The 27,559-nt window shown below is 35.7% G+C and overlaps 1 protein-coding gene and 1 long non-coding RNA gene across 9 annotated transcripts; one reads left to right on the forward strand and one right to left on the reverse strand.

Annotated features, from left to right (window-relative positions):
• Nucleotides 1-3,126: 3,126 nt before the first annotated feature.
• LOC125658140 (uncharacterized) lies at nucleotides 3,127-12,600 on the forward strand. Of its 4 annotated transcripts, none has more exons than XR_008798875.1 (7): nucleotides 3,127-3,167; nucleotides 3,288-3,383; nucleotides 5,183-9,407; nucleotides 10,034-10,349; nucleotides 11,334-11,449; nucleotides 11,605-11,687; nucleotides 11,989-12,600. It is a non-coding gene; the product is annotated as an uncharacterized LOC125658140 (long non-coding RNA). The 4 variants fall into 4 exon arrangements; XR_008798876.1 differs by having other exon boundaries at nucleotides 10,034-10,223; XR_008798874.1 differs by having other exon boundaries at nucleotides 5,183-6,810; nucleotides 9,244-9,407; nucleotides 10,034-11,449.
• LOC125658142 (uncharacterized) lies at nucleotides 12,390-26,297 on the reverse strand. Of its 5 annotated transcripts, none has more exons than XM_056150549.1 (5): nucleotides 26,280-26,297; nucleotides 20,561-20,595; nucleotides 14,987-15,122; nucleotides 12,806-12,905; nucleotides 12,390-12,698 (listed from the first exon to the last, which is right to left on the reverse strand). In XM_056150549.1, the coding sequence occupies exons 2-5, from the start codon at nucleotides 20,586-20,588 to the stop codon at nucleotides 12,636-12,638; spliced, it is 327 nt and encodes a 108-aa protein (XP_056006524.1). In that variant the 5' UTR covers nucleotides 20,589-20,595; nucleotides 26,280-26,297; the 3' UTR covers nucleotides 12,390-12,635. The 5 variants fall into 5 exon arrangements, with proteins under 5 accessions (XP_056006524.1, XP_048745256.2, XP_056006522.1 ...); XM_048889299.2 differs by lacking the exon at nucleotides 26,280-26,297 and adding an exon at nucleotides 21,491-21,616; XM_056150547.1 differs by lacking the exon at nucleotides 26,280-26,297 and adding an exon at nucleotides 21,498-21,600.
• Between the last annotated feature and the right edge of the window lie 1,262 nt (nucleotides 26,298-27,559).

The following is a 27,559-nucleotide window of genomic DNA, read 5'->3' on the forward strand; positions in this document are numbered from 1 at the left end:
TTTAGCACTAAAACACTTTTTGCTAGGAACGGCTCTGGTAGTGGTAGTTTCGATTCTATAGTAGAACAATTATTGATTTTCTATATCACGCTATCACATTTAATCAAATAGCCGGAAATTAAATTAATTAAATTCGATATGTCTGTGTATTTCACTATCAATTGCAGTATTTAGTAGTACGATTAAATGTACTTAGTTGAGTGGAACTTGAATTTTATCCTTAACCTCGTCTTATAATCAAGCAGAAACTAAGTAAACCATCAGTAGTGAATATAAGGGGGTCATGGGGATGCAATAATCGTTACTGATAAACGAGGTATTATAACAATCCTTTTATTCAGTATGATCAAAATATACTAAAACGATATGTGGTGGTGTTTAAATGCGCATCCAGTTCAATCCACGTCAGAGAGAGAGAGAGAGAGAGAGAGAGAGAGAGAGAATATTATACCTCAGAATATTTTTGCTATATAAATGTTAGGTTGATAAATTTGCTATTCCTTCTGGATAACGCTAGCTTTGAAATAGTTTCTGAACTATCTGCCCTAGGGAAATAGTCTTAAAACTATTTACCGGATGCTATATTTCCCCGAGTTATTTTTTTCCGAATATCTCTAGTGTTATCAAAACTGTGACGTCAAAGTCCGATAACTCTAATTAGTTTACCAAACGACAATGAAGACAGGTAAATTTTACTTTCGTATGTCTGACACAAGTAAAGTCTACTTTGGTATATCCTGGCTATTCGGACAATAGCAAGTTTAATGTCCCCCTCGACAGCAACTGTTTCCCTCGACGCAAACAGGTTTATAATATTTATCTATTCGATATATAATTATATATATATATATATATATATTCTAAAAACTTTTTTGAAATATTTCGACCGTGTTACCGGTCTTCTTCAGTCGTGTTTATCTGTCATAGCATCGTAACACAAGACTGCATACATAAAATTACTTTTACGTCACAATGAGTATTACAATTGAAATGTATTGTCAAAGTTGATATTGCGCGGAAAGCATTTCAAAAGGGTAATAAGAAAATGAACAATACTCACCTGGCCTCGTCGACATATCCTCAAATATGAAGTGTTTAGAGATTTTGTTAAATTGTATATATATACAGTATGATGCAATAACTATTCGTACAAAATGGCGGTGTGTTTATATTCGCGCTTGCAGCCAATAGATTTAACGGTGTATGAAATAGTTTTTAAATAGTGTCGGGATTTCGCTAGTTATTTATAACATTGTTTAGTCATGTGGCATTCCATGGGTCACATGGTTTTGTTATCGTCTGTTATATTTCCGGAATATACAAGTGAAAGCGAGATAGCTAGAAAGGGGAAAGAGTTATCAAACAATGTAAAGAATGTTATATGGAATCTCTTAGACCAGGGAAATTCTATTCGGAAAGTGTCAGAGCTCTTAGGAATTCCTCATACGACGATTTCAAGCGTGAAAAAACGTATTGAACAGAGAGGTTCAGTGGAAAACACCAAATGAAGCGGCCAGCCTCCAAAAGTGACAGATCGCCATTACCGACGATTGGAAAGGTTGGACAAGACGAACAGAAGGCAAAGTTTGCTAGACATTACGAACAGATTTTAATGAAAATGTGGACCAACCTGTTGCCAAACGTACCCTGCAGCTTCATCTCCATAAACATGGTTTCTCGAGGCGTGTGTCTAAGAAGAAAGTGGTTGTGAAGTAAGTTAACAGGAAGAAAAGATTGGCTTGGTGCAGGGAAAAGAGACGATTGACAGTAGAAACTATTGGAACAGAGTTATTTTTTCGGACGAATCTAAAATCATGATAGGACATGATTCCCGTGTGTATGTGTGGCGCAAAAAGGATGTGGGATGGCGGCCTGTTTTAGTGACACCACGACAAAGTAAGCCATGTTATGAAGTGGTGATTTGGTGGGGGGGGTAACATGGGAAGGTGTGGGGACTATCACGTCTGTGAATGGCAATATAAACACTGAGAAATATCAGGAGATCATTGATGAGAACTTGTGGCCAGTTATAGTCCGTCATTTCCCCGCTGAAAATTACATATTTCTGCAGGACAACGCTCCGGTACATCGGGCTAGAAGCACCCAGGAATTTCTTCACAGAAACAATGTAACTACATAATCCAGATCTCAATATCATCAAGAATCTGTGGTTGCTACTAAAAAGAAAGCTTCAGACACGAGTTGGGAGGATCGGGAGTAGGGATGACCCTTCCGTGAGATTCAGGACATCTGGACAGGGATCACGGTAGACTATGTTAGAAGCCTGTATCGATCGATTCCTCGGAGATTATTGAGTGTTATAAGATTGAAAGGACATTTGACAAAGTATTACGTAAGTTTAGTTTGTTTTATTAAATTTAGAAACGGCATACCTACATTTTTATTCTGACCTACTTCCGTCGCGAATGTAAACACGCCGCCATTTTGTACGAATACTTATTGCATCATACTATATATATATATATATAAAAAATGACCAGCGACACGAACAACTGTGAATTGTCAAATTTTCGGGACGACCTGTCTCTTCTTCAAGACGATAGCATATTTACATACAAAGTAAGGAAACTAAAACTACAACTAAACTACAAACGCTTATAAACAAACAAAGCGCCGTGCATCCACCAAAAATCTGAAACCCAAGATAAACCGGGAAAATATAACATTTAAACAAGTTTTGTAAATACATGTAGTTTCTCTGTCAGGAACTGATACACATACTAAATAAGATTTTACAATTGATAATCTATTATTTTCATATGCTGAGTTGATGGAGATCCGGTGATTGCAATATCAAACTCTTCTTAGATTACTTCCTCTTCAATCAAACTAAATTCGTGTATTTCAATTTTTCATTTGTCATTTACCTGTTTTAACGTTTTGTTATGTTATTCAAATCTTCAGTGCAATTGACAACAATCCTCTTCACTGCGATTGTAAACTAGTTGCCTTCCTCCTTTTCGCCAAATCGAGAAATTTGCAATTAGGACCTTTATATGAGCCCAGTTGTCGAACCCCCCGCTATCTGAGCGGAGCACTGCTTACGAACCTACGACTTCCAGAAATGTCCAGGAACTGTGGTTTGGATTCCACTACAGTTACTGTTACAGAGCTTGGTATAGTATCTACAGAAATTATTTTCCCTAGTAAGCTTTCAACATTTACTAAATTTTCATGCATTATCAAATTATCTTCAGCATGTATTAATATATATACTATCTATCTGTTATACACCACTGAAATACTGCTTCCTTTCATCACAGAAGGTAATTCAGACTTGACAACAACAACTAGAGAGCCTCCAGACACGGGCGTGGTCTCTACAGCAGTGATGCTCCCTGGTAGGCGATCAACTTACTTTAGTATGTATCAATAGGCATACTGTATATCTAAAATGTACGACGTATTGCTTCATTTATATTTTCAATGTCTTTACCTTCGATATCTTTATCAATGCAAATGACAGACATTTCCTCATGAATGTGAATAGCTTCAGATCTGTAGCTCTCTGGGAAAATATTAGGACATATTTGAGAGCTATAGATCCATTCCTTATAAAACCCTGCAATCCACAGTGCAGAAAAATCTGCTCTAGGTTGAGGCCTCATATCGCTGAATTCTTGCATTGTCGTCTCAAGCAATTAAGATAACGTGATTCCTTACACGCTACACCTCTGTCCAAACCTGCCTTCAAATATTCATTGAAAACTTTGTGCCACCTGAAAATTCACAGCTTCAAATGATTTCATTGTGTTGTCGTAATCATGTTAATAGCCGTTCAAAACGAATCCCGTTCATTTCATACCTAAACTCGGTGTCTGTGTGAACTAATACCCCAACAAATATTTCAGTTAAATAGTTTGGATGAAATCACCCCACTTCGTTTAAAAAAAGTTGTTTGAACTAAATTCAAGATTTTCATTAGTCTGGTCCCCATCACCGTCATCCTATTGAAAGTGAGTGTAATGGACCAAACTAGCTTTCATAACATTTTCAATATTCAAGAGCTTATTTTACGTCTGGAAAAAATATGAAACCTTTCATTTATGTTGATTATCCGTGACGGTGTGTATGATAAATGAACACCGAATACATACCAACATGAATAGACAGGAAATAGCAACGGGGTTTGATAAGACTATCAACCTAGCATTGCTAAAGTCAATAAACAAAATCATTTGAAGCTACGAGTTTTCGTGTCGCTCAGGGCTTTAAATTTTTTTCGTTTAAATTTTGTAGTTTTGATAAAAATGTTTTTCATTTTTAATGGTAAACATTAAAAATATAACTCATTTAATGTTGGCAGTGAAAATTTAACCTTCTGGATGCAAAAAATAAAGCAATAGTTTAGCCTTAAATATGTGTTGTGTAAACAAAGACTCGAGTCTTTTTATGTATACAAACAAAACAAGTGAAATATTGATCTTATAATATAAAGCATCTTAATTTTGCATAGTCACAAATTTTAACTTTTAGATGACATCTTTTACCCCAAACATGCTTGAAATGTGAAATATATGATAAACTTGGATCTATATCCATTTCTTTGGAAAATTTTGTAAACAATAACGAACCACAATCTTTGTTTACAAAACAAGTAATAAACTCTCTAAAATGAGCTTCTGTGATAATATATAACCTTAATTTTTATGTGAACTCTTTTAAACACATTATACAGTATATTTTGATCATTAAAAGTGAAAAAGAAAATTTTGCGAAAATCGTGAATCGAATGGACAAAAGTATAGTGGGGAAATGTGAAAGGATTTTTATTTAAAGAAATTCAGTGATATAAAAGCCTCAACAGTGCGCCATGCAATATTTCTGCGCCTAAATTGAAGATTTGTATAAGGGGTAGATCTATAGTCTCTGGTCTGTCCTAATATTTTTCCAGAGAGCTACAGTTCCGCAGCTAGAATGCGAGCAATATACAAATGGATCTTGATGAATATGATACTAATGGCTGGAAATATTCCGACAGAAATGAAAGTAAAATGTATATATATATATATGTGTATTTTGGAAATACATGAGGGTATGACAAACAAGGATATTTTTCATGAACCGCTAACACGGAGTATGCAGGCGTGAAGTGTCGCAGTTTATGCCTTCATGAATTTTCAAAAATGAAATTCATTTCTTAAATGTCTAATTATTTAAGGTGATCCAGACATGACAACAGCTGCTAAAAGAAATCCAGATACGGGCAGTTTGCTCTCTACAGCAGTGATGTTACCAGGTATTTATAGGCGGTTAATATTTACTAAATGTTCTAGTATTGTTTAATTGTATAACTATCTATTTAATGCATGAATCTTGTTCATGTTTAATATATATTCACTTCGTAGCATTGACGATGTTAAATTGATCGCTGATTAAAAGTTTATGAAACTAAAAATGCACAGAAAATTCACACACACACACACACACACACACACACACACACACACACACACACACACACATACATACATACATACATATATATATATATATATATACAAACGGAGATATTTATGACTTGTTGTAAACAGATTCATGACTAAAATTTTGATTATTTATATTGCAACCATTTTCGCAATGATACATTCAATGTTGTTAAATGAACCTGATCAAAAGAAATGGTAACGATATCGAAGAATATGTCATAACAATGAATAACAAACCAATTATATTACACGTGAACATCATATTGTTGCGGTATTAAGAATATCTTAAAACTTGTGTCACTAGAGTTGACAAATCTGTTCTTTGTTACTACAGGTATCAGTACAATGATATCGATATCAGCAAGTTTATATATATTTTTGATACAGAGAAAATGGATTTTTGTAATTGTTGATTAATCTAATTTTTTGACGACATCATCATGATACCAACAACATTGACCTGATACAATGTTTTTGGATATATAAATGTACGAATAAACATATAAAAAGCCAGGCTAGGATAAAAAGACTACGATAATGATGCGTGTATTAGAGTTTTGAAATAAAATGTGGTACCATTCATCTACTGCTCCCTGCCAAACAAAGTGAGATTTATCTCCCTGTAGTCAACACGGGTAAGTATCTGTTATCACTACAATTTATATAATCGATTCCCTTTATAGCTGAGCATACAATTCATATATAGTTCGTGTTCACTTGGTATACGTGCTCATGTCTGATTTATACACGATTTTGTGGATGTCCATATTGCAGGTATGGAAGATATTACTTCAGCAGGATTGATACAATGCTACATCAGGTTTCTGGTACTGTTACAATAATGTTGTAGCAGCAAGCTTCTTCGTCAAAGGCTGGCACACCCAATATCTATAGGCCTTTTAACGCCCCCTTTTCTGACTTTTTCCAACTTGTACATATGTTTGGGTCTATTTTTTATATGCCAAATATACCATAATTTGTCACTAGTCATGATATGTCAGATGACACATATTTTGTTCTCAGGTGCTAATTTTGAGATGTGACAATTTGTCATTATACATTGTCTGTACATTTTACTTGTATGTAACTTTTACTTATATTTGAATCCTAGTTTGTGTTCCCTTTACTGTCATTTATTGTATATGTAATAAATGACCTATTCTATTCTTTAAAAGGTGTGATGTTTTTTTATTTAATACAGGCAGACAGGTATAAAGACAAATCGATATGGTACAATGTTTTGGACATACACGGGGATCCAGGGGGGGGGACAATGCGGTTTAAATGAGTATTGATAACAAAACTTGGTGGAAAGTGAGAGAGCGAGGTGTTGTGGGATGATTTTGTTGTCAACACTTGTGTGAGTAACACTGAGCTTAAGGTATTCATTACAGACGGTTTGTATTCATATTGATGGACGACATCGGAAGACATTTGATACTATGCCTCGTTCACACGAAGAATTTAATTACATTTAATGCGAATTGATTCTGAACCGCGTTCACACGGAGATTGTAATGCGCATTAGTTTGCTTCGAATTAAAGTTTACGTCGCGATTTAATGCGAATTAAAACTTGGCATTAGCTCCGTGTGAACGCAAAGCGAAACTAATTTGCATTAAATGTACTCGCATGCATAATAGCAAATTTGGGTCCCATGCCTCATACCCGTGGTCAGCTATATATATTAATGTTAGATTTGTGCGAAAAACTAATCAAAATGATAATAATCACTAAAAAAAAAACATGTACAAACATGCAGCATGTCATTAGATAATGTCAGACGTAAATATGTGCTCTGCATAGTCATACTGAGTAATAAATATGGAAACAATTGCTTTTAGATAAGACAAAATCGTTTTACAATAATGATCATATGATTTTCTTTTTTTTACATTTTAACAAATATGCCTCTCATTGTTAAATTCTTTTCATACTATATTCTCCTTCAATGTAGAAATCAAAAATACACTTCCCAAAACATTGACATTACTTTAAATCTCAGGTGTGAAGTAGTATGTTTACACCAATGGGATGAGTATTGAACCAGTAAATACTTAGTTGTAGCATCCTGTGCAGTTGTGCTCAAAAGCTCAGGAGCTAACTTCCTTAAGTTAAAATTCATAACTTTGACACAGCGTCTGGATCCATGACCCCGAGGTTCCCGATTCGCATAGTGTAGTGAAGTGTCCTGTACTTCGTGCTAAATGGAATGCATTAAATGTACATGGTTGGTTGTATATTGTTTAACGTCCCTCTCGAGAATCTTTCACTCATATGGAGACGTCACTATTGCCGGTGAAGGGCCGCAAAATTTATGTCTATGCTCGGCGCTTACAACCTTTGAACAGGGAGGGATCTTTATCGTGCCACATCTGTTGTGACACGGGATCTCGGGTTCTGCGGTCTCATCCAAAGGACCGCCTCATTTAGCTGCCTCTTACGATAAGCAAGGGGTACTGAGGACCTATTCTAACCGAGATATCCACGGGACTAAATAATCATAGGAATAGGAAACAAAATGGTGTAGTATAAAGTCAGGTAATGGAAACGTCATTTCCTGAGTGACACATTGATGGAGATAACTACTACATGGATTACATTTACTATCACTGTGTGTCCAGGTAGATAACAGAAAAGAAATCGATATTCCAACATCAATAGGCTGAAAATAGGAGCCAGTAACCAGCGGCCAATCAGAAGCTAGCAACCTACAGCTGTATAATAAAATCCATCAGATCAATTACTGACAGAATACTAAAAATCATCGATCCAAATTGATAATATTTCAAACAATTGATAGATTTATTGAGCTCACCCGAAAGTTCCTAATGTTACATCCCATAGGGTCGTAATAAAGGTAATGACAACTTCATCTTTGTAGAATTCACGACAGAAGTATGGACACCTAGTAGGGTACTCTTTGGACTATCATTTCCTGCCCTCAGTTTGGGGCTATAGGGGTGTCACGTGGGTGGAATCACTTTTCAGACCTCCGTAATGATTTGATGGCATGCTTAAGAGATAGACAACAATGTATACGAACCCATGATTGAAAGATTGTCAATTTTGATCGATTATTTCATAAGTTTTAGCATTCTGTCTGAGTACTCTCAGTTCTTTGATGAATTTTGTTATTGGTTGCTAGCTTCTACGGGCTATTTGGTTGCTGGTAGTAGCTGCTAGTTTCAGCTTAGTTCCAACCAGTTTACTAAGCCCGTCATCCCATTTAGCATAATTGCCGTGGTTGCTTTATTCTACCATTTGGTTTAATATGTCAAAGTATAAGACAATCCTCACACTGCTGCTGTAATCACTACCGGGATATTTTCGACCCCGGTGCCACGTCAAACTCATGTCACGGTAGACATTAGCACAGTAATAAACTCTTACTGCTAGGATAATACGGCGCCATTTCACTCATGTCACGGTAGACATTAGCACAGTAATAAACTCTTACTGCTAGGATAATACGGCGCCATTTCACTCATGTCACGGTAGACATTAGCACAGTAATAAACTCTTACTGCTAGGATAATACGGCGCCACATCAACCTTATGTCACGGTACACATTAGCACAGTAATAAACTTAAACTCTCTCTCTCTCTCTCTCTCTCTCTCTCTCTCTCTCTCTCTCTCTCTCTCTCTCTCTCTCTCTCTCTCTCTCTCTCTGACAGACCGACCGACCGACCGACAGGTGCGAAGGAATATGCCCCTCTTCTTTGAACGGGTATATCAATTCGTCATATGATTATGAAAAGTATTGTATTCTTATTGTTATGTTTTTGTCAGAAATTTAATACCTCCCCTGATTGAAGACATCCTCATTGGCACAGGTGAAGTGTGCCGCAGTCTGTACAATGGAATGACAACGTCTGGTTCTGTCGAGATACAAATGGAGTTTATCATTTTGTTTCGTGGGCTTAAATCAGAATAAAGAGAATCTAACATTTTCGGTAAGTGCACGTCTCCGGTACCGGTTGAATAATGATGAAATAAAATAAATAAATAAAAATGTATTTTGCAAGAATTGGTGTGGATGATATATGTTCTTTGCTTATTCCAATCTATCAGTATGTAATTGGCAAATGATTTCTCCATAATAAACTGTAAGTATGAAAGGAAAGCTTTTTTCTCATTTTCGTCCAAATTATCTTAACTTTCAGAATGCTTAATTGATATTCGATATGTATTTTGTAATTTTGAGTAATGCAGGATGTTTTAAAACGTGATTTTATTTATTTCTCATTCCCTATACATTACAATCGGGCATGTAGTATGGTAACGTCCAGCTAGAAAATCACTCAGGTGTGATAAATACATTTGGGGTATATAATGGGCTATCTGAAAGAAATATGGCGGATAAGATGAGAAATGCGCACATATTTATCATTTCATGTCAGCTTTAATATCCATTTCCAATTCTTTTGTATTTCTTTAACAACACTGCCTTGTGTACGCCAATTTATCTTGACGTATGATCAACAGGTATGAGTCCATACAGCGATCGGTAAAGATTACGAGTGATCTGTGGAAATTTATGCATTCTCGTTTGATTCCTAGATTATGTTTCTGTTCTCAGGACGATGTGCATTGAACTGTTTTGTAATACAGAGAATAGACTATTGTTGAAAAGATCAGCCCCACTGAAGGGACCTGGTTTCTGGTTGTACTACTGGTTTGTATGGGACATACGAAGCGCCACCTGGGGACACGGCATTGGACGTCATAGTGTGGAGGAAGCGATATCGAGACTCAATCAAACTTTCTGTGTAGGTGATATCTAGCTGCAAAATTGTAGCTCTCTGAAAAAATATTGTGACGGAACAGAGAGCTACAGATCCAACCCTTATAAAAACCTTCGATTTACGGCGCGTAAAAAGCTGCGCACGGTTGAGGTATGATATCGTTGTATTCTTGTGTTGCTGTCTCATAAACCTAATATAAAAGAATTCATAGCATATTTTCCTACTATACTTGTGTCCAAACATACCTTGAACTATTCATTAAAGCCCCATACGATCCGAAAACTTACAGCTTCAAGTGATTTCGTTTGTTGACGTAGCCATGTTAGGTAGCCCGGTCAATTCGAACCCTGTTGCTGTTGGTACATGTATCTCTTCATAAAATTCGTTATAAGTTGTGTATTCGCTCTTCATTTATCATCAACACGAATAATTAATAGAAATTAAAAAAAAATATAGTTTTTCTAAAGGTAAAATAAGTCGAATATGGTCCTTAACACTCATGGGCAGGGATGGAGACCGAACCAGACTAATGAAAGCCACATTGTCGTGAATTTAGCTATTTAAATGAATATTATTTAAAGGAACTGAGATGATATATTATCTAAAATATATAGCTAAAATATTTGTGCGGATATTAGTTCACACCTAGACGTAATTGTGCAAGTATGGAAATTAATCGGGATTCGAATTGACCGGCCACCTAATATGTCTACGTCAACAAACGAAATCATTTGAAGTTAATTTAAGTTTATACTTCCAAGCATAGGGGCTTGCTCCCATTAAAAATGTAGACAAACAATACTATATTTACAACGTAGTATTGTTTACAATTCTTAACGGGAGTAAACACCTGTTTTCAAAGTGCATACATCAGAAAACATTGAAAATTGTGCGACAGTTTGAAATATTCAGGTAAATAACCACCTGACCAGACAAGAGGTCATGGTACTAGAAACGCTCACCCAAGGAATTTTACACAATTTGCATGTATGAGTTTATATGCAATCTTTGGAAAGTAGGTCAAGGCAAGTTCAAGGCCATATATTTTGCTTGCTTCACGTTCCTTTCAAAATATTTCATACATTTTGAGACGTCACCAGCTGTAAGTGAAGTGTCACAAATTCTGACCAATAGCACTAAGGACTGTAGCAGTGATGAATTCTTTAACATGCCAACACCTGCCGCGACATGGGCCCTCCATTTTAAGAATTTCACATCTAAAAGCCAAGGATTTGGTGAAGGAGCAAAAAGTACGTGTTTGAATTAAGGCGTGATCATAGTTCATATGTACACATAAGGAAAATCTTCCTCTAAAGAAGAGTGAAACTACAATTGGTTCAATTAGTATGCAAGCATCCTTTTAAAGCGTATACTCAATCTTTTCAAACCAAAACTCTGTTTCCAGAGAAACTCAGGAGCTACAATTAAGGCTTCACGATTTCCACTTCTATTGTTCGAGACTTAACCTATGTGAACAATGAAACTCAGGTGAGCATTGTAGCTCATGGGGCTGTTGTTTCTACCATCTTATTTAAGTAACAAGAAATACTTTATGGGAGATGAGCCCAGTGAAATAGTTCCCTCATTGTTTGAAATACTAACAGTTTTGCGGGCGTCCATGCAAGGAAATCAATATGAAACATTCACCTACGTAATTACATGTAACATGGCGATGAAGTATTATAATAGTGTAAGCATTTACCAAAGGTATTATGTAATTGACAATACCATGTAATATCTATTGCATGAAATTAAAACTTTTAATACATTTTATATATTTACTATTTAGAGCACCATTCCAACCTTGTCAGTTACTCGCCAGAGAATGAAGGTAACTTAATGGCCAGAGAGGAAGAAACCCTGACTACATCCAGTGACAAATTCACAAACGATCTCGGCAAATTATACTTCACAGAAAATATTCCTCAATGATATATACCAATAAAATAACTGGAATGTAACATTGCCCCATAAAACAAACCCTTCAATCTCTGTGCATAATTTTGATAAAGAAAATGTTTTCTGCAAGTGGAAATTTGTGAGTTTTAATTGTTACAGCAAAATTAATCAAACATATATATTTATATGTATGACGGATGACAAAACAAATATAATCGAGGTGCCTTTTAGCAAGCATTCAAGGCAACATTGTTCCTACTTTACAGAAGAGATGATAACTGATAGCTAGCATATTGTATCTAACTGTTTATTTCAAGAAATTTAAGACATGAAAGAAAATGGCTACATTAAAGAGGCATTGAATTCTACTGACAGATAAACACTGTGTGTTTGAGAATGTAAGATGCTGCTGAGATTAACACTGTGTACTCCACTACTACTTCAGAATGAAAGATAATGCTGAGTACGGATGATAATTTGTCCTCTTTTTCATCATCAGATCATCGTCCTCTACATCATCCTCTATATCTTCCTCCTCTATTTGACCATCTCGAAATTAGTCTTCTTATAAACCTTTATTTCGAGTGTGTCCTTTTTAGCCTGATTAAAAGAAAACACCTCATAGGTAAAACAAATAATTAATTTCTACTTGTTTTTGTATAGCAGAACAAACCACAATCTGACTAAGTACAGACTTATATACATACCTTTACTTCCGTTTTCTCTGGGTAGATGTCCTCCCCCGGTGGGATCGAAATGTCATATCCATACAACTCGTTGTTCACAGTTAGTCTGATACTTATATATCTGAAATTGCAACATTTATTAAACAAATTTGGAAATAATGACCAGATGTGATTTGAATTTGCCAAATTCAGTAACTTCAGAAACTGATTGATTGATTGTTTTTACGACCTGTCGAGAAGTTTTCATTCATATTGTGACGTCACCAGCTGAAGGTAATTACATTTTACCAAAGCTTCAGAAATAAACCTTTCAAGATTCAATGCAATCCAATGCTCAACAAAAGGCTCATGGTCAACATTGCTGTTGTTGCAAAGCTGAATTTCCCTTTTCCCACTCATTCTCTTCCTTTTATGGCCCGACCGTGAACCCTACAGTCATGGCGTGAAAAACTTGATGTGAACTAAATTGAATCTACACTAAATGAGGATGCTCACACATTAAATTGACGTATTGTACCCTGGCGGTTCTAGAAAACTAAACATCCTTACCCTATCTGCAGGTTTTTTTCACCCCCACCCCTTTAAGAACATCATGGCCTTTCCTTTGAACAAACATGAGTTCCCCTTTGCCAAAGGATGCTTTCTGGTAAGTTTGGTTGAATTTGGCCTACCGGTTCTTGAGAAGTTGAAAACGTGAACACTAATCAGTCAGCAGACACACTCAGGACAATGCTGATTTTAAAAGTTTGCTTGAACATTCTGCTCAACTGTTAATTCTGATCAACTGTTATCTCTTAACTTGCCATAAACAATTGATATCCAATAAAGTTGAATAACAAATTGTTAAAATTAGAAATACATGAGTGTTTTAGGAATATCTAGCTTGTTTGTAAGGTATATAAACAATCACTCACTAATTCCCCTGCTTCTGTTGTTTTTATACCTCCATCATACTGTACTAACAAATCATGCATTTATTACGTAAGTGACAACACATGACGCAGATAATGGACGACATAATGTACAGACTCTGAAGTGTGTTACTACATTATCTGAAATGTTCCGTTGTCGTTCTCGATAAGAACAGTTCCGTGCCCACATTAAAAAGTTCCGTTCAAATTGTTCAGCGTTTCAACTGCTGCGGTGTAAGTTTCACAAAGTATGAAGTGATGGAGACACTAGGAGTTGCTATAGTAACGATGTACATGTACTAGTCTATGGGAGACTTGACCCGTGGTCCACACTATAAGTTCCCGTCTCAAAGACATTGGCTTCCTTGATATCCCTCTTTAAATTTTAACAGGTGTCTTCAAAGTCTTTAAATACACGTGCATCGAATGAGTACCGTTACGTGAACAATCAATCAACATGATACGTCACCATGATATTGAAACATCGCAGGCATTTCTTTGTCAAATTTAAACACAAAAAATCATTTTTATAATAAAAGTAATGATTATAAACAATTTTCAAATTAATTATCATTCATTGTTAAATTGCTTGTACATTTATTGAGCTATTTAAGATTAAAATACAATATGCACATGATAAAAAAATCCAAACCGTTTAATTATCTAAATACACTGTAAGTTAAATTTGTATGATTATGAGCCATTGATTTAAAGTTTACAAAAAATACATGTAATACATGCATAAACGAAATTCCTCTTTAAAACATATGTAATTAGTAATCGCAAAATATCACAACATTTTTGAGTTCAGACTTGAAATAGCCTAATGTGAATTTTATTTCTAATCTCCATGTGGAATTTAAGGAACGTATAACTGGATGTATTAATTTACTTTCATTCCTAATTCCTCCCGTTTTCAAATATTCCTCATTTCATTTCATTTAAAATTTTATATAGGCATCGAATTTCTCTCTTTCTCACAATATCTACATGTATGTATGAAAGGTAATGAAAGTGTCCAAAATGCAGAATTTGAAACCAAGGTGAAACCGTTCCCATCTTAGCGTTCCGCTCTCGGTAAGAACCGTTCGTTCCCTATCTCAAAGCGTTCCGTTCTCGATAAGAACCGTTCCATTCTACTTGACAACCGTTCATTTAAAACCGTTCAGCGTTCGTTTCCCAAACAAAACCATTCGTTCCCAAAACCGTTCACCGTTCCACTGGTATAGTAGAATGCTTCAGGGTCTGTACATATACACCATAAAGCACAAAAGCATTTAAGCAACATTACTCCGTTGTCGTGATTCCAATATCTATCTTGCAATCAGATAAACTGATGCCCTTCAGGCTTCTTTCTTTCTGCATTGCTGTTTTAGACAGTATCACCACGAAATAATCACCAGTTTCCCTTCCTCTTGGAAAGTCAGCTGAGAAATACATTTATAAAAACTGTAATACGTAGCCAATCTCAAGTTTGACATGTACTCTGGTTGGATGTATATTGTTTAACGTCCCTCTCGAGAATGTGTTACTTATATGGAGACGTCACCATTGCCCACGAAGGGCTGCACAATTTGGGTCTATGCTCGACTCTTACGGCCTTTAAACAGAGAGGGGTCTTTATCGTGCCACATCTGATGTAACACGGGTCTCGGTTTTGCAGTCTCATCCGAAGGACCGTCAATTTAGTCGCCTCTTACGACAAACAAGGGGTACTGAGGACCTATTCCATTTACCCGAATCCCCATGGAATTTAATTTAAACTATATTTTATTCACAAAGTGAATGGGATGACATGCACTATGGAGATGAGTATATATGTTAACACCCTCTGACACAAAACATGCATATCAATTTGTACCAATGCACATGTATATTAACATGTGTCATGCACATCTATTTGAACTCAATGAGCTTGAAGAATTCTAGGTAGTTTTTAGCTTTGAAGTAGGTTGGGAGAATTCAAGAGAGTCTTTAGCCTTGAGGTAGGTCAAAATGATTCAAGGCAGTTTTTAACCTTGAGGTAGGTCAAGGAATAACCTGTAGAAAATATTCATATATGCTCTCAGGTTGTATATTGTTAATTCTGATTGACATTTTACTCATATTGATTGCTTTAACTTTGTGGATCAGAAGGTGACTAAATGGGGCAGTCCTTCGAATGAAACCGCGAAAACCGATGTCCCGTGTCACAGCAGGTGTGCCACGATAAAGCTCCCTCCCTGCCCAATGGCCACAAGCGCCGAACATAGGCCTAAATTTTGCAACCCTTCACCGGCAGTGGTGATGTCTTCATATGAGTGAAATATTTTCAAGAGAGAGAGACGTAAAACAATATTCAATCAATCAACAAAATAGCTGTTACAGAGATATTTACAATACAACTGCAGTTTATCACAAAGATTATTTGTTTCCATTGGTCACAGTAACCATAGCGCAGTGGTAGAACGTTCACCTTGTAACCTGGAGGTCGTGAGGTCAGAGCTCTGACTTTTCTATATGTAGAAGAGGTCCAAATTTGTTTGACTTTCCTTAGAACAATAGAATCTGAAACCACTTCGTTTAAAATCTCGGTTATTAGTTGCATAAAATTATAAGGACATTGTTGAAGTTGTGCATACTGGTAGGAATATTAAAAGTCAAAGTCATACAATCTGGGAACAAAATCATGATTATCACATGACATCACAGGAACCTGATTGAATACGTGATAGTGTTTTTTATGGATAAACCTTAATTTAATTTAATCATATTTCAAGGCAAATGCGCATGTATTGAGTCATTCTTTGTTTAATTGCATGAAGCTTAGCTTGGCGAAAATTTCTTCAAACCTAGTCACTACTACATGTAGGTAACGGGTTTTTTTCTCCTTGGATGAGTTTTTGTTACTTTGTACAGTTGTGTTTAATTGTTTCCACATTTGTTTATTATAACAATTAGGTTTCTTTTGGTTTAATGACTTATTAAAGACAAAAACATTGATGTTCATTTTATAAAAATATAAAGCAGTATTATGATTGGATAAAACAGTGACTGTCTTATAAAAATGTCTACCGATTGTAAAGTTCAATGGTAGAAAAGGATAATTTTTCCTCACTGAAACTACTGTAAACCAACCTTAATTCAAATGCAAGAAATTTTAGTGAGGTTTTGATTACAAGAACCTAATCATCGCTCAACGCAAACCAGCCTTTAATATTTGCAGTAGGTTTCAGATGCTCTTTGTATCAAAATTAGTCGTCAGAACCAGTTCATCACTAGTAAATCGTGAAAAACAGTATTCAGCATTTCGCAAATTCTATGGTCGTTATAACGATCTAGTTCGTCAATAAAACCTATCATTGGGTCAAATTATGTCTTACGTGTTTCATACCAATTGTAAAGCCGTTCTTGGTACACTGATTTTCACTGCGGATAACTCTGTTTAACTGAACAGGATAAAGGGCTCACGGCGGGTGTGACCGGTCGACAGGGGATGCTTACTCCTCCTAGGTATTTGATCCCACCTCTGGTGTGTCCAGGGGCCGGGTTTGCCTAACTATCTATTTTGTATTGCTTGTAGGAGTTATTAGATTGATCACTATTCGTTATCTTCACCTTTCATTCATCCTACTGAGTGCCCATACCCATATGGGCCCTCCTGGGACTTTTTTCAACTCTCAAAAAATCGGGATTCCTCCATTTAAATACAGTATGCCTTACCTTATACCAGTATTAGCCACTATATCTTGTACATTTACTTTGTTGTTGGTTTTTTGTTGTTGTTTTTTTTGTTTGTTTTTTTTGTTTTTTTTGTTTGGTTTTTTTTTTTTTTTTTTTTTTTTTTTTTTTTTTTTGTTGTTTTTTGTTTGTTTTTTTTTTTTTTTGGTTTTTATTTTTTGTTTTTTGTTTTTTGTTTTGATGATTTGAAATAATAAACCAAAGAATACGATCGGAGTGGATTATACCATCATACCGGAAAGTATATAATAACTTACTTAGAATTTAACATTTCTGAAAGTAAAAAATACACTGGAGATGTTTTGAACAAGAGGTACTGTGAGCAATGCTTACTAAGAATACCCCCCGCTTACCCCAATCTCCCAAAGGGTGTTGGTAATAGGTATAAACTACCTCTTTTCTGAGTGTAAAAAACAAATGGCATGACAAACCGAACCATATTGCTACTTCGATGTCCAGTGCACGTGACCTTTGACCTTTTGACCCCAAAATCGATAGGGAATATCTTCATCCCATAGGTAGTCCATATGTATGATATGGTGACTGTAGGTGGAAAGGATAACGCTTTAGAGCCCGGAAACCATATTGCTACTTCGATGTCCAGTGTACTTGACCTTTGACCTTTTGACCCAAAAATTAATAGGGAACATCTTCATCCCATGGGTAGTCCATATGTATGATATGGTGACTGTAGGTTGAAGTGATAACGCTTTAGAGCCCGGAAACCATGTTGCTACTTCGATGTCCAGTGCGCGTGACCTTTGACCTTTTGACCCCAAAATCGGTAGGGAACATTTTCATCCCATGGGTAGTTAATATGTATGATATGGTGACTGTAGGTGGAAAGGATAATGCTTTAGAGCCCGGAAACCATATTGCTACTTCGATGTCGAGTGTACGTGACCTTTGACCTTTTGACCCCAAAATCGATAGGGAACATCTTCATCCCATGGGTAGTGCATTTGTATGATATGGTGACTGTAGGTGAAAAGGATAACGCTTTAGAGCCCGGAAACCGTATTGCTACTTCGATGTCCAGTGCGCTTGACCTTTGACCTTTTGACCCCAAAATCGATAGGGAACATCTTCATCCCATGGGTAGTCCCTATATATGATATGGTGACGGTAGGTGGAAAGTATAATGCTTTAGAGCCCGGAAACCATTGCGTCTACAGACGGACGGACGGACGGACAGACAGACGGACAACCCGATTCCAGTATACCCCCCCACAACTTGTTGTGGGGGTATAATAACTGCACCCCTCCCCATTTTCTAATTGCCCATTGTCTCCACTAGGATGAATACTGTGGTCATTTTATGATTTTTTTAATTTTTCGGAATTTGGAATTTACTGTTCTGTATAATCCGAATATAACGAACAGTGATCAATTTCATAACTACTTTAAGGAATAAAGTAAAGAGTTGGGCACACATGGATACCTGAATATACCGAAGGTGGGATCAGTTGCCTAGGAGGAGTAAGCACCCCCTGTCGACCGGTCACACCCGCTGAGAGCCCTATATCTTGATCAGGTAAATGTAGTTATCCGTAGTCAACATCAGTGTGTCAAGAACGGCCTAACAATCAGTATGAAACACATCAAATAGCATTTGACCTTATGATAGGTTGTATTGGCAAACTAGATCGTTATTACGACCATAAAATTTGCGAAATGCTGACTTTAAACAAGACTGTTGAAACGTTCAAGGTTAGCCAAGAAATACATCATAATTCTTATTTGTTAAAATAAATTTCATTCAGGATAATTATGATTTTTAAGAAAAATGATTTGCCCTTGGAATTGAAATAAATACTTAGATTTTCTTGCAAAACAAATGCTAGATGTTAATCGTAACAAACTGTTTGCAAATTTTGATTTGTTTTATTTGAAAAATGTAACATCCTTTCAGAAAGCCTTGGACTGTTTGATTGTTTTACGCAGTGGTTGAAATATTATAACTAATGAGAAGGTTTATCAGTCCGCCTCCACCGATTACATAATAAGTTATTTCAAGCCCTGATTCAGAGGTCTTCAATTGTAACAACTCGGCCATTTCTGTAACCGAATATGCCTGAGTAGTTACGCGTTTACGAATATATTCACCTGCTACGATACCATACCCAAAGTGCATTTCATATAGAAAGAGATGACGTCGTTTTTTACCTACATGCTTTAACATTTTTTACATTCTATGAATTGTATTTACATTATCGTGTCATGCATGTTATTTTTTTCTGTAAAAGTACCTTTTTGGCGAAAATATTGACAAGAAGTAAACTGCGACTGCCATCAGGAATTGGAAAGATCTATTATCAGTTCTATATTGTTTAACGTCCCTCTCGAAAAATTTTCACTCATATGGAGACGTCACCATGACCGGTAAAGGGCTGCAAAATTTAGGCTGATGCTCGGCGCTTACGGCCTTTGGACAGGGAGGGATCTTTATCGTGTCACACCTGCTGTGACATTGGGCCTCGGTATTTACTATTTCATCCGAAGGACCGCCCAATTTAGTCGCCTCTTAAGACAAGTAAGGGGTACAGGGGACCTAATCTAACCCGGAGAGAGGCTGTGTGATTGCTATAGAGAGATCAAGCTTGAAATCATGAGAATAACTCTAACATCAAGGTCAAGAAGTAAAAACGTTTGATAACAAAGAAAGGTCTTGTCACAAGGAATACACATGCGAAATATGAAAGTTCTAGCATTACCCGTTTAAAATTGAAAGTGAAGGTCAATGTTTAATATTTCAAAAACAGGTCAAATCCCACGGTCAAAGTCATGAGGTAAAAAAAAAATCACTACCAAAAGAAAGGTGTTATCAAAAGGAAAGCGCATGTGAAATATGAAAGCCCTTAAGAAACCATACCAAAGTTATGGCTAAGTTTAAAGTTTTTCAAAAGTAGGTCAAACTCCGAGATGAGGGTCACAAAGTCAAACATTTTGAGACCAAAAGAAAGGTTTCTTACCTTCCATTCAATGTTATGGCCAAGATTAAATTTTGTGCAGACAATAAGACAAAAAGACGGACCAAACATTGTATGTCCCTGAATCTCCGAGTACAGAAGCACAAAAAAGAAAAAACTAAGCATTCATTCCATGTATTATAAAGTAATGTTAAAAAGTACAGGTGTAAACATACGATTCAGTTCCGTCATAGGACCGGCCATTTCCAACCTGAAATTAGATGCAATGTAGACTGTTCTGTTGTTAAAATGATAGTGGACTAAAAGGACCAACTTTTTCGAGATAACAAACCTGAAACATGCTCTAAAATATTCATTATCAGTTTACATAACCTAGACATGCTACTTCAAATTTTCAAAGTTTATCAGGGTTCAAAATGGCTGTATCAATTCAAATAAATCTTTTCCAAAGTTTAATATGAAAAGATGTATTCTAATGCTAGGGATACTTAATGTATTTATATTGACAATTTCTACCAAAACATACCAAACAATTCTTTAAACTCTGTTTTGTGAGTGTATTTACTGACGTGAAAACATATAACACACTGCCATAACAAATGAAGCAAACAATCAGTGCAGTTTTCAAACATTTTTATTCAATTCTTTTTATAAATGAATTCCGTATTTCTTCTTACTTATTCATATCCAGATGCAGGAAAAACTTCTGTGTTTCAAAATGATAATGATAAGCACTACATTTCATGTATCAGCCTCAAGAAAATATTTTTCAGTCTCAAAACAGAAAAAATCAACATTATATAGAGAATTCGTTCATTCTATGCCTAACTCATTTGTCGTCATACCTATATGTTAAATTTGATTAAATGTCTAGATTCTGTTTTGATCTCATTCATTAACATGGTGGGATAATTTGGAGCAAGTATGAAAATAGAAAACTATCGAATATATAAAACTCACGAATATATAAAACGTGAAGATAACGAACAGTGATAAATCTCGTAACTCCTAACAGCAATACAAAATAGATAATTGGGCGAACACGGACCCCTGTTTGAATAGACCTGAGAGAGACTCTTAAAAAATTTGGTGAAGATATTTTGAATTTGTAGGAAAAATAATAATAATCCTTAAAAACTACTCACTGTGTACCTTCAGCAGGCCGATGAATACATGTACACACAACTCGAGGGTACTATTTATCAAACCCAGTCAATGCAAAATTACACCAATCAAGATAAATTCTCATGCACTTGATTAATAGATAAAAAAAAAATACAGAAGGGTTACGATACATTAAACAGAAAAAAGCCCAGAAATTAAGTATGTTGTTAAACTTTTCTCTTCCCACTCAAAATGCTCCCTTACTTCTCTTGGCACACAATCTTCTGGTACTTGAGAAAAGTTTACCAGCATAAGTATTTTGTTGAACTTTCATCTCGCCACTTCTTTGCGTCCTTCTGCACCAAATCTTTTGGCACTCGAGAAAAGTTTACTAACATATACATGTACATATTATATAGAAAACGTTGTAACAGTATGAAGGAATGAGGAACAAATCATGATTTTAAAGTTATGTTATATCAACTTAAATGATAGTCCGGTTTCCCACAGACTATATGGCTATTCCCACGTTTAAGGTTTTCTGCAAGGCTACATGAAAAGTGAAGATAACGAACAGTGATCAATCTCATAACTCCTAAAAGCAATACGAAATAGAGAGTTGGGCAAACACGGACCCCTGAACATACCAGAGGTGGGATCAGGTGCCTAGAAGGAGTAAGTATCCCCTGTCGATCGGTCACATCCGCCGTGAGCCCTATATCTTGCTCAGGTAAACATAGTTATCCGTAGTCAAAATCAGTGTGCAAAGAACGGTCTAACAATCGGCATGAAACACGCCCGACAGTATTTGACACAATGATAATTTGAATATTATAAACGGTCTTTTAAGGTATCCTCCACAATTTTATGGAATCAGCTGCCCGAGTCTGTCAGAAGCTGTGGTTCTATTACATCTTTTAAATCAGCATATTTGCAGCATTATTTCTCAAATAAGTGATATATAGATATGATGTATACATGTATGTTTATTTTTCCCCCAGTGATATCGTGTGTGTATTTTCTGTATATATTTTATATATGTTATCTATTTTTCTATTCTCTCATTTATCTGTCTGTCAATATGTTTTATACAGGACCACAATGTAGACTAGTCATTTGTATTAATTGTGCTATCCTGTCTAAATAAAAGAATTTATTATTATTATTATTATTGGCAAACTAGATCCTTATAACGATCATAGAATTTGCAAAATACTGACTTTGAAGGAGTCTGTTGAAACCCCTGCACCACCAACTTATTTGTCAGTAGCCTGCCTCGATTTAAAAACTGACCATACGCAGAACAAGCTTTTGCTTATCGTATCAGTTGAGAGATATTAACACCATATGCAGGTGATAATGGAATATTTTTACATAAATATGGGAAGTTAACGATGGAAAAGCTTAAATCATCCCGTTTGTCATAAGATGAATTGTTCGTTTGCCGTTAATATCTACTTTCAATAAAATATCTAAGTATGAAGCAAAAGTGGACGACTCTGTGGTGTCTTTTATTTTGAGTTCACTGGGATATATCGAATCGACATACGAATGAAAATTATTATTGTTAATAGATAAAACGTCTTCAATAAATCTAAATGTCGCATTGGAGGCCAAAACAAGAGATTTTGTTTTCTTCTCATGTAGAAGTTTTTTAATAAATTCTGCTTCATATGAATATAAAAATGGGTCAGCTAACAAAAGGAGCACAATTTGTGACCATGTTAATTCCAACAGACTGTTGGTAGACCTGATCACCAAAGACCACGAAGACATTGTCAATGAGAAACTCCAGCATATTTTTTAATTCAACTTCAGAGTACTTGTGCTTGGAATGAGAGTGGTGTTTAATAAAGTAATTTTTTGGATGATTGATCACTGGATATGCATATTTGCGTTTTCAATTTTTGTTGAAGAAGCAACGGTCTATGATGTCAAAGCGTCTAGTCTTTAATTTATCATGATAAATGTTCGTGTAAAGTGTTGAAAAGTGCATTGATCTTGTATAGATCCTAGAGTGGATAGTGCCTGTGTGTTGGGTCCTTGAGTTGACCGTGTAAACCTTTGGTGTGGACAAGGAGACCACTGGCCCGTGTGTGTGTGTTTTCAGGAAGGATTCCGAACCAACCGGAGGTCTGTGTGATATGGAAGAACCAACTCTCATCGTAAATACTGACTGGAGACCATTACCATTATTTCAATTACTCCACACGGGCAAATGTGTCTCACGTGAATTTATGAATTTCACGTGAAAATTTTAACGTGAAATTCATGTGAAAAGAACATCAAATGTGAATTCACACGTAAACCTTTTCCCCCGCTAATTGGTGCTACACACGAGAGAAGCGAGGTCAACAGAGTACCAGTTTAATTCACACGAACAAAATTCACGTGAAATTCACGCAAAGATCACGTGAATTTTCCGTTAACTTTATAACGTTAAATCATCTATTCCATGGAAATTTTGATACCCTGAATCTTAGGTACAGATAAACATAAGAAAAGGAGTACAACTCTGTATTCAATCTGCTGATAATTTATTGATTGAATTTGTTTTTACATAGTTGGTTTTTTAGGGGGGGGGGCGTCTTTTATTTTCTTTCTTTCTATTTATATAGCAATATTCCATTATCACCTGCATGTGGTGATTATATATCTCAACTGATTCGATATGCAAGAGCTTGTTCTGCGTATAGTCAGTTTTTAAATCGAGGTAAGCTACTGACAAACAAGTTGATGGTACAGGGGTTTCAACAGTCTCGATTGAAGTCAGCATTTCGCAAATTCTATGGTCGTTATAACGATCTAGTTCGTCAATAAAACCTCGCACTGGGTCAAATGCTGTCTGACGTGTTTCATACCGATTGTTAAGCCGTTCTTGGCACACTGATTTTGACTGCGGATAAGTCCGTTTACCTGATCAGGATATAGGACTCACGGCAGATGTGACCGGTCGACAGGGGATGCTTACTCCTCCTAGGCACCTGATCCCACCTCTGGTGTGTCCAGGGGTCCGTGTTTGCCCATCTATCTATTTTGTATTGCTTATAGGAGTTATGAGATTGATCATTGTTCGTTATCTTCACCTTGCTTTTAAACTCTGAAAAAGAAATACTTATGCATGCAGTAAAATGACTGTTCAATATGTAAAGGGAGTTGTGCACGTACTATGTAGTCCATGTAGCAGAAACTAAATAATGTTTCATAATTATCAATCATTTTTGTTTGAAAGAAACATAACCTTTTATATACTATCATACATGTACGTTGACCATGTGACAAGGTACACAGTGGATAATAGCAGGAAGTCATGTAATATTCTCATTGTTATTGCCAAAATATTAATTGGGGATAAAAATATAGAGGTTAAAATGAAACCGAAACCACATAGAGCTGAATTACTCATGTAAGTATGCTGTTAAACTTTCCCTCATCACTCCAGTTGCTCCTTTGCTTCACTTAGCACCAAATACTTTGTTACTCATGAGTGTCTTGTTGAACTTTTCTCTCGCTTCTCAATTGGTCCCTCGCTTCTCTCGGCACGCAATTTCTCGGTACTTGAGAGAATTTTACCAACACGTACTTATCATATAGATGACTTTTTAACGGTAGGAACAAATTGGGAACAAATCACGATTTTAAAGTTATGTTATATATACCAGAGCGATAACCGCATTTCCAAAGCATTTATGATTTTGACACGTTTGATTAAAGTTTTCTGTACGGTCAAAGAATTTATGATTTTGACACGTTTGATTAAAGTTTTCTGTAAGGTCAACGAATTTATGATTTTGACACGTTCGATTAAGGTTTTCTGTAAGGTAAAAGAATTTATGATTTTGACACGTTTGGTTAAAGTTTTCTGTAAGGTCAAAGAATTTATGGTTTTGCCACGTTTGATTAAAGTTTTCTGTAACGTCAACGAATTTATGATTTTGCCACGTTTGATTAAAGTTTTCTGTAAGGTCAAAGAATTAATGATTTTGCCATGTTTTATTAAAGTTTTCTGTAAGGTCAAATCTATGTAGAAATATCTACACAGAACTTTCATGAAAATATCACCTTTTAGTGGGAAATTAGAATAACACATGAAAAATTATCTACAAAGATTTCCAATGTTTTTATGTTAAAGGTCAAGTAAAAACTGAAAGTAATATTTATATAAATGCACGCATCAGATCTCTTATGCACTGCGTCTGACGGGATTCTTTGTAGATATTATCTATTGATATTTGTTGTCGAATTACAACAGAGTCTGGTCCGACCAGCGTGCATTGAGAAACTCAAAAATGCAGGGGGTCTACACTCTTTTTGACAAAACAGAAAAATATTGTAAATTTTCTTCCATTTGGTATACATCACATTCTTTTAGGATGCAGTAATTTTACGTCCATACGACATAGACTTTTTAATAATGTGCAATCAATGTAAGAACATTTTACAAATATTGACAATCCTTTTATTAGAATGCGATTTTTACAGAAAAATTTGAATACTTTTATTATACAACTTTTTATATGCATGAAATGATCTGTATTTTTAACTGTTTATGTATTTTTAACTTTTATGTCCATCGGATGGAACGTTAAAGGGTGTCCCGTGTCAAGGATCACGACCCCCCTTGACACGCAAAAGATCGTTTCCCTGATATTCGGAAAAGGGTAGGCTCACTGGAGGCCGTCAGAGAAACTCAAACACTCACAACCAAACATATTGCAATTAGTTAATCGCCATAAAATGGCTTAGATATTGCCAAAACGGCGTAACACCGTAATCAATAATTTTATAAATAAAAAACTAGGGGTCCAAAGTTCGAAACTAACAACTCACCTTTATCACAAACGGGATAACGTCAGCTTCTCCATCGTCAACTTCCCATATTTATGTAGCAATATTCCATTAGCACCTGCATATGGTGTTTATATCTCTCAACTGATTCGATACGAGCTTGTTCATTATATGATCAGTTTTTAAATCGATCGAGGCTTCTGGCATACAAATGTAACTGTTTTCAACATCCTCAATTAAAGTCAGCATTTTGAAACTTTTATGATCGTTATAACGATCTAGTTTGCCAATGTAGCCTGTCATGGGTAAAATACTATCTCATGTGTTTCATACCAATTGTTAAGCTGTTCTTTACACACTGATTTTTACTGTGGATAACTCTGTTTACCTGATCAAGATATAGGGCTCAGTGCGGGTGTGACCGGTCGACTGGGAATGCTTACTCATCCTAAACACCTGATCCGACTTCTTCTGTGTTTAGGGGTTCGTGTTTGCCCAACTCTTTATTTTGTATTGGTTATAGGAGTTAGAAGATTGATCACTGTTCCTTATCTTCACATTTTTATTCTATTAAGACCTGGTAATATGCACAAACAAATGCGAAAGTGTCCATTAAATCTTTACCGTATTTTTCATATAAATTTGTTACAATATTCAAACCATGAATTAAATGGAAATTATTTTTAAATGCTTTATTTTATCTCTTTTCTTTTTTTTTGCAATGTTTTTGATAGGGTCGACTCATGGTAACATATGAAAAACACTGTTAGTCTGGATATAGTTTTTCTTTCCAAGAAGCTCCCCATAATCGTTGTAGAATGTCATTTAATGAATACTGAGTAAATGTAATTCATTGTTTTTCAATGCTTTTAGTATGAAGTATGAAAAGGTGAAGATAACGGACAGTGATCAATCTCACTTAAAGAACACAAAATTAGGAGCTGGGCAAACACGAATCCCTGGATACACCAGAGGTGGGACCTGGGCACCTATTCACAAAATATCTTACGACTAAGATCAAAATTTACAAACACTGTAATTTCCTTATTTTACATTTCTTGTAGACATTCTTAATTAATATGTAAAGTACATCCATGGTTTATAAAAGTTGAATACATACTTGTGACCTTGTGATCAGTATTTCATTATCAGACAAAATTCTTTTTTTCATCTTAGTCGTAAGATATTTTATGAATAAGTGCCCAGGTGCCTTGGATGAGTAAGCATCCCCTATCGACTGGTAACACCCACTGTAAGCACTGCATCTTGATCAGGTAAACGGTGAATTTTGTAGTCATAATCAGTGTGTAAAGAAGGCAACA

This window comes from Ostrea edulis, chromosome 9 (assembly GCF_947568905.1).
Source record: "Ostrea edulis chromosome 9, xbOstEdul1.1, whole genome shotgun sequence".
In the NCBI taxonomy this organism is placed as follows: Eukaryota; Metazoa; Mollusca; class Bivalvia; order Ostreida; family Ostreidae; genus Ostrea; species Ostrea edulis.

Coding starts and splice junctions, on each gene's coding strand:
- LOC125658142 (XM_056150549.1), bottom strand. CDS start 20,588: ATGGCCGGTCCTATGACGGAACTGAATC. Junction 15,123..20,560: donor TCCTATGACGGAACTGAATC/GTATGTTTACAC, acceptor TGTATTTCTCAG/CTGACTTTCCAAGAGGAAGG. Junction 12,906..14,986: donor ATTGGAATCACGACAACGGA/GTAATGTTGCTT, acceptor TTGCAATTTCAG/ATATATAAGTATCAGACTAA.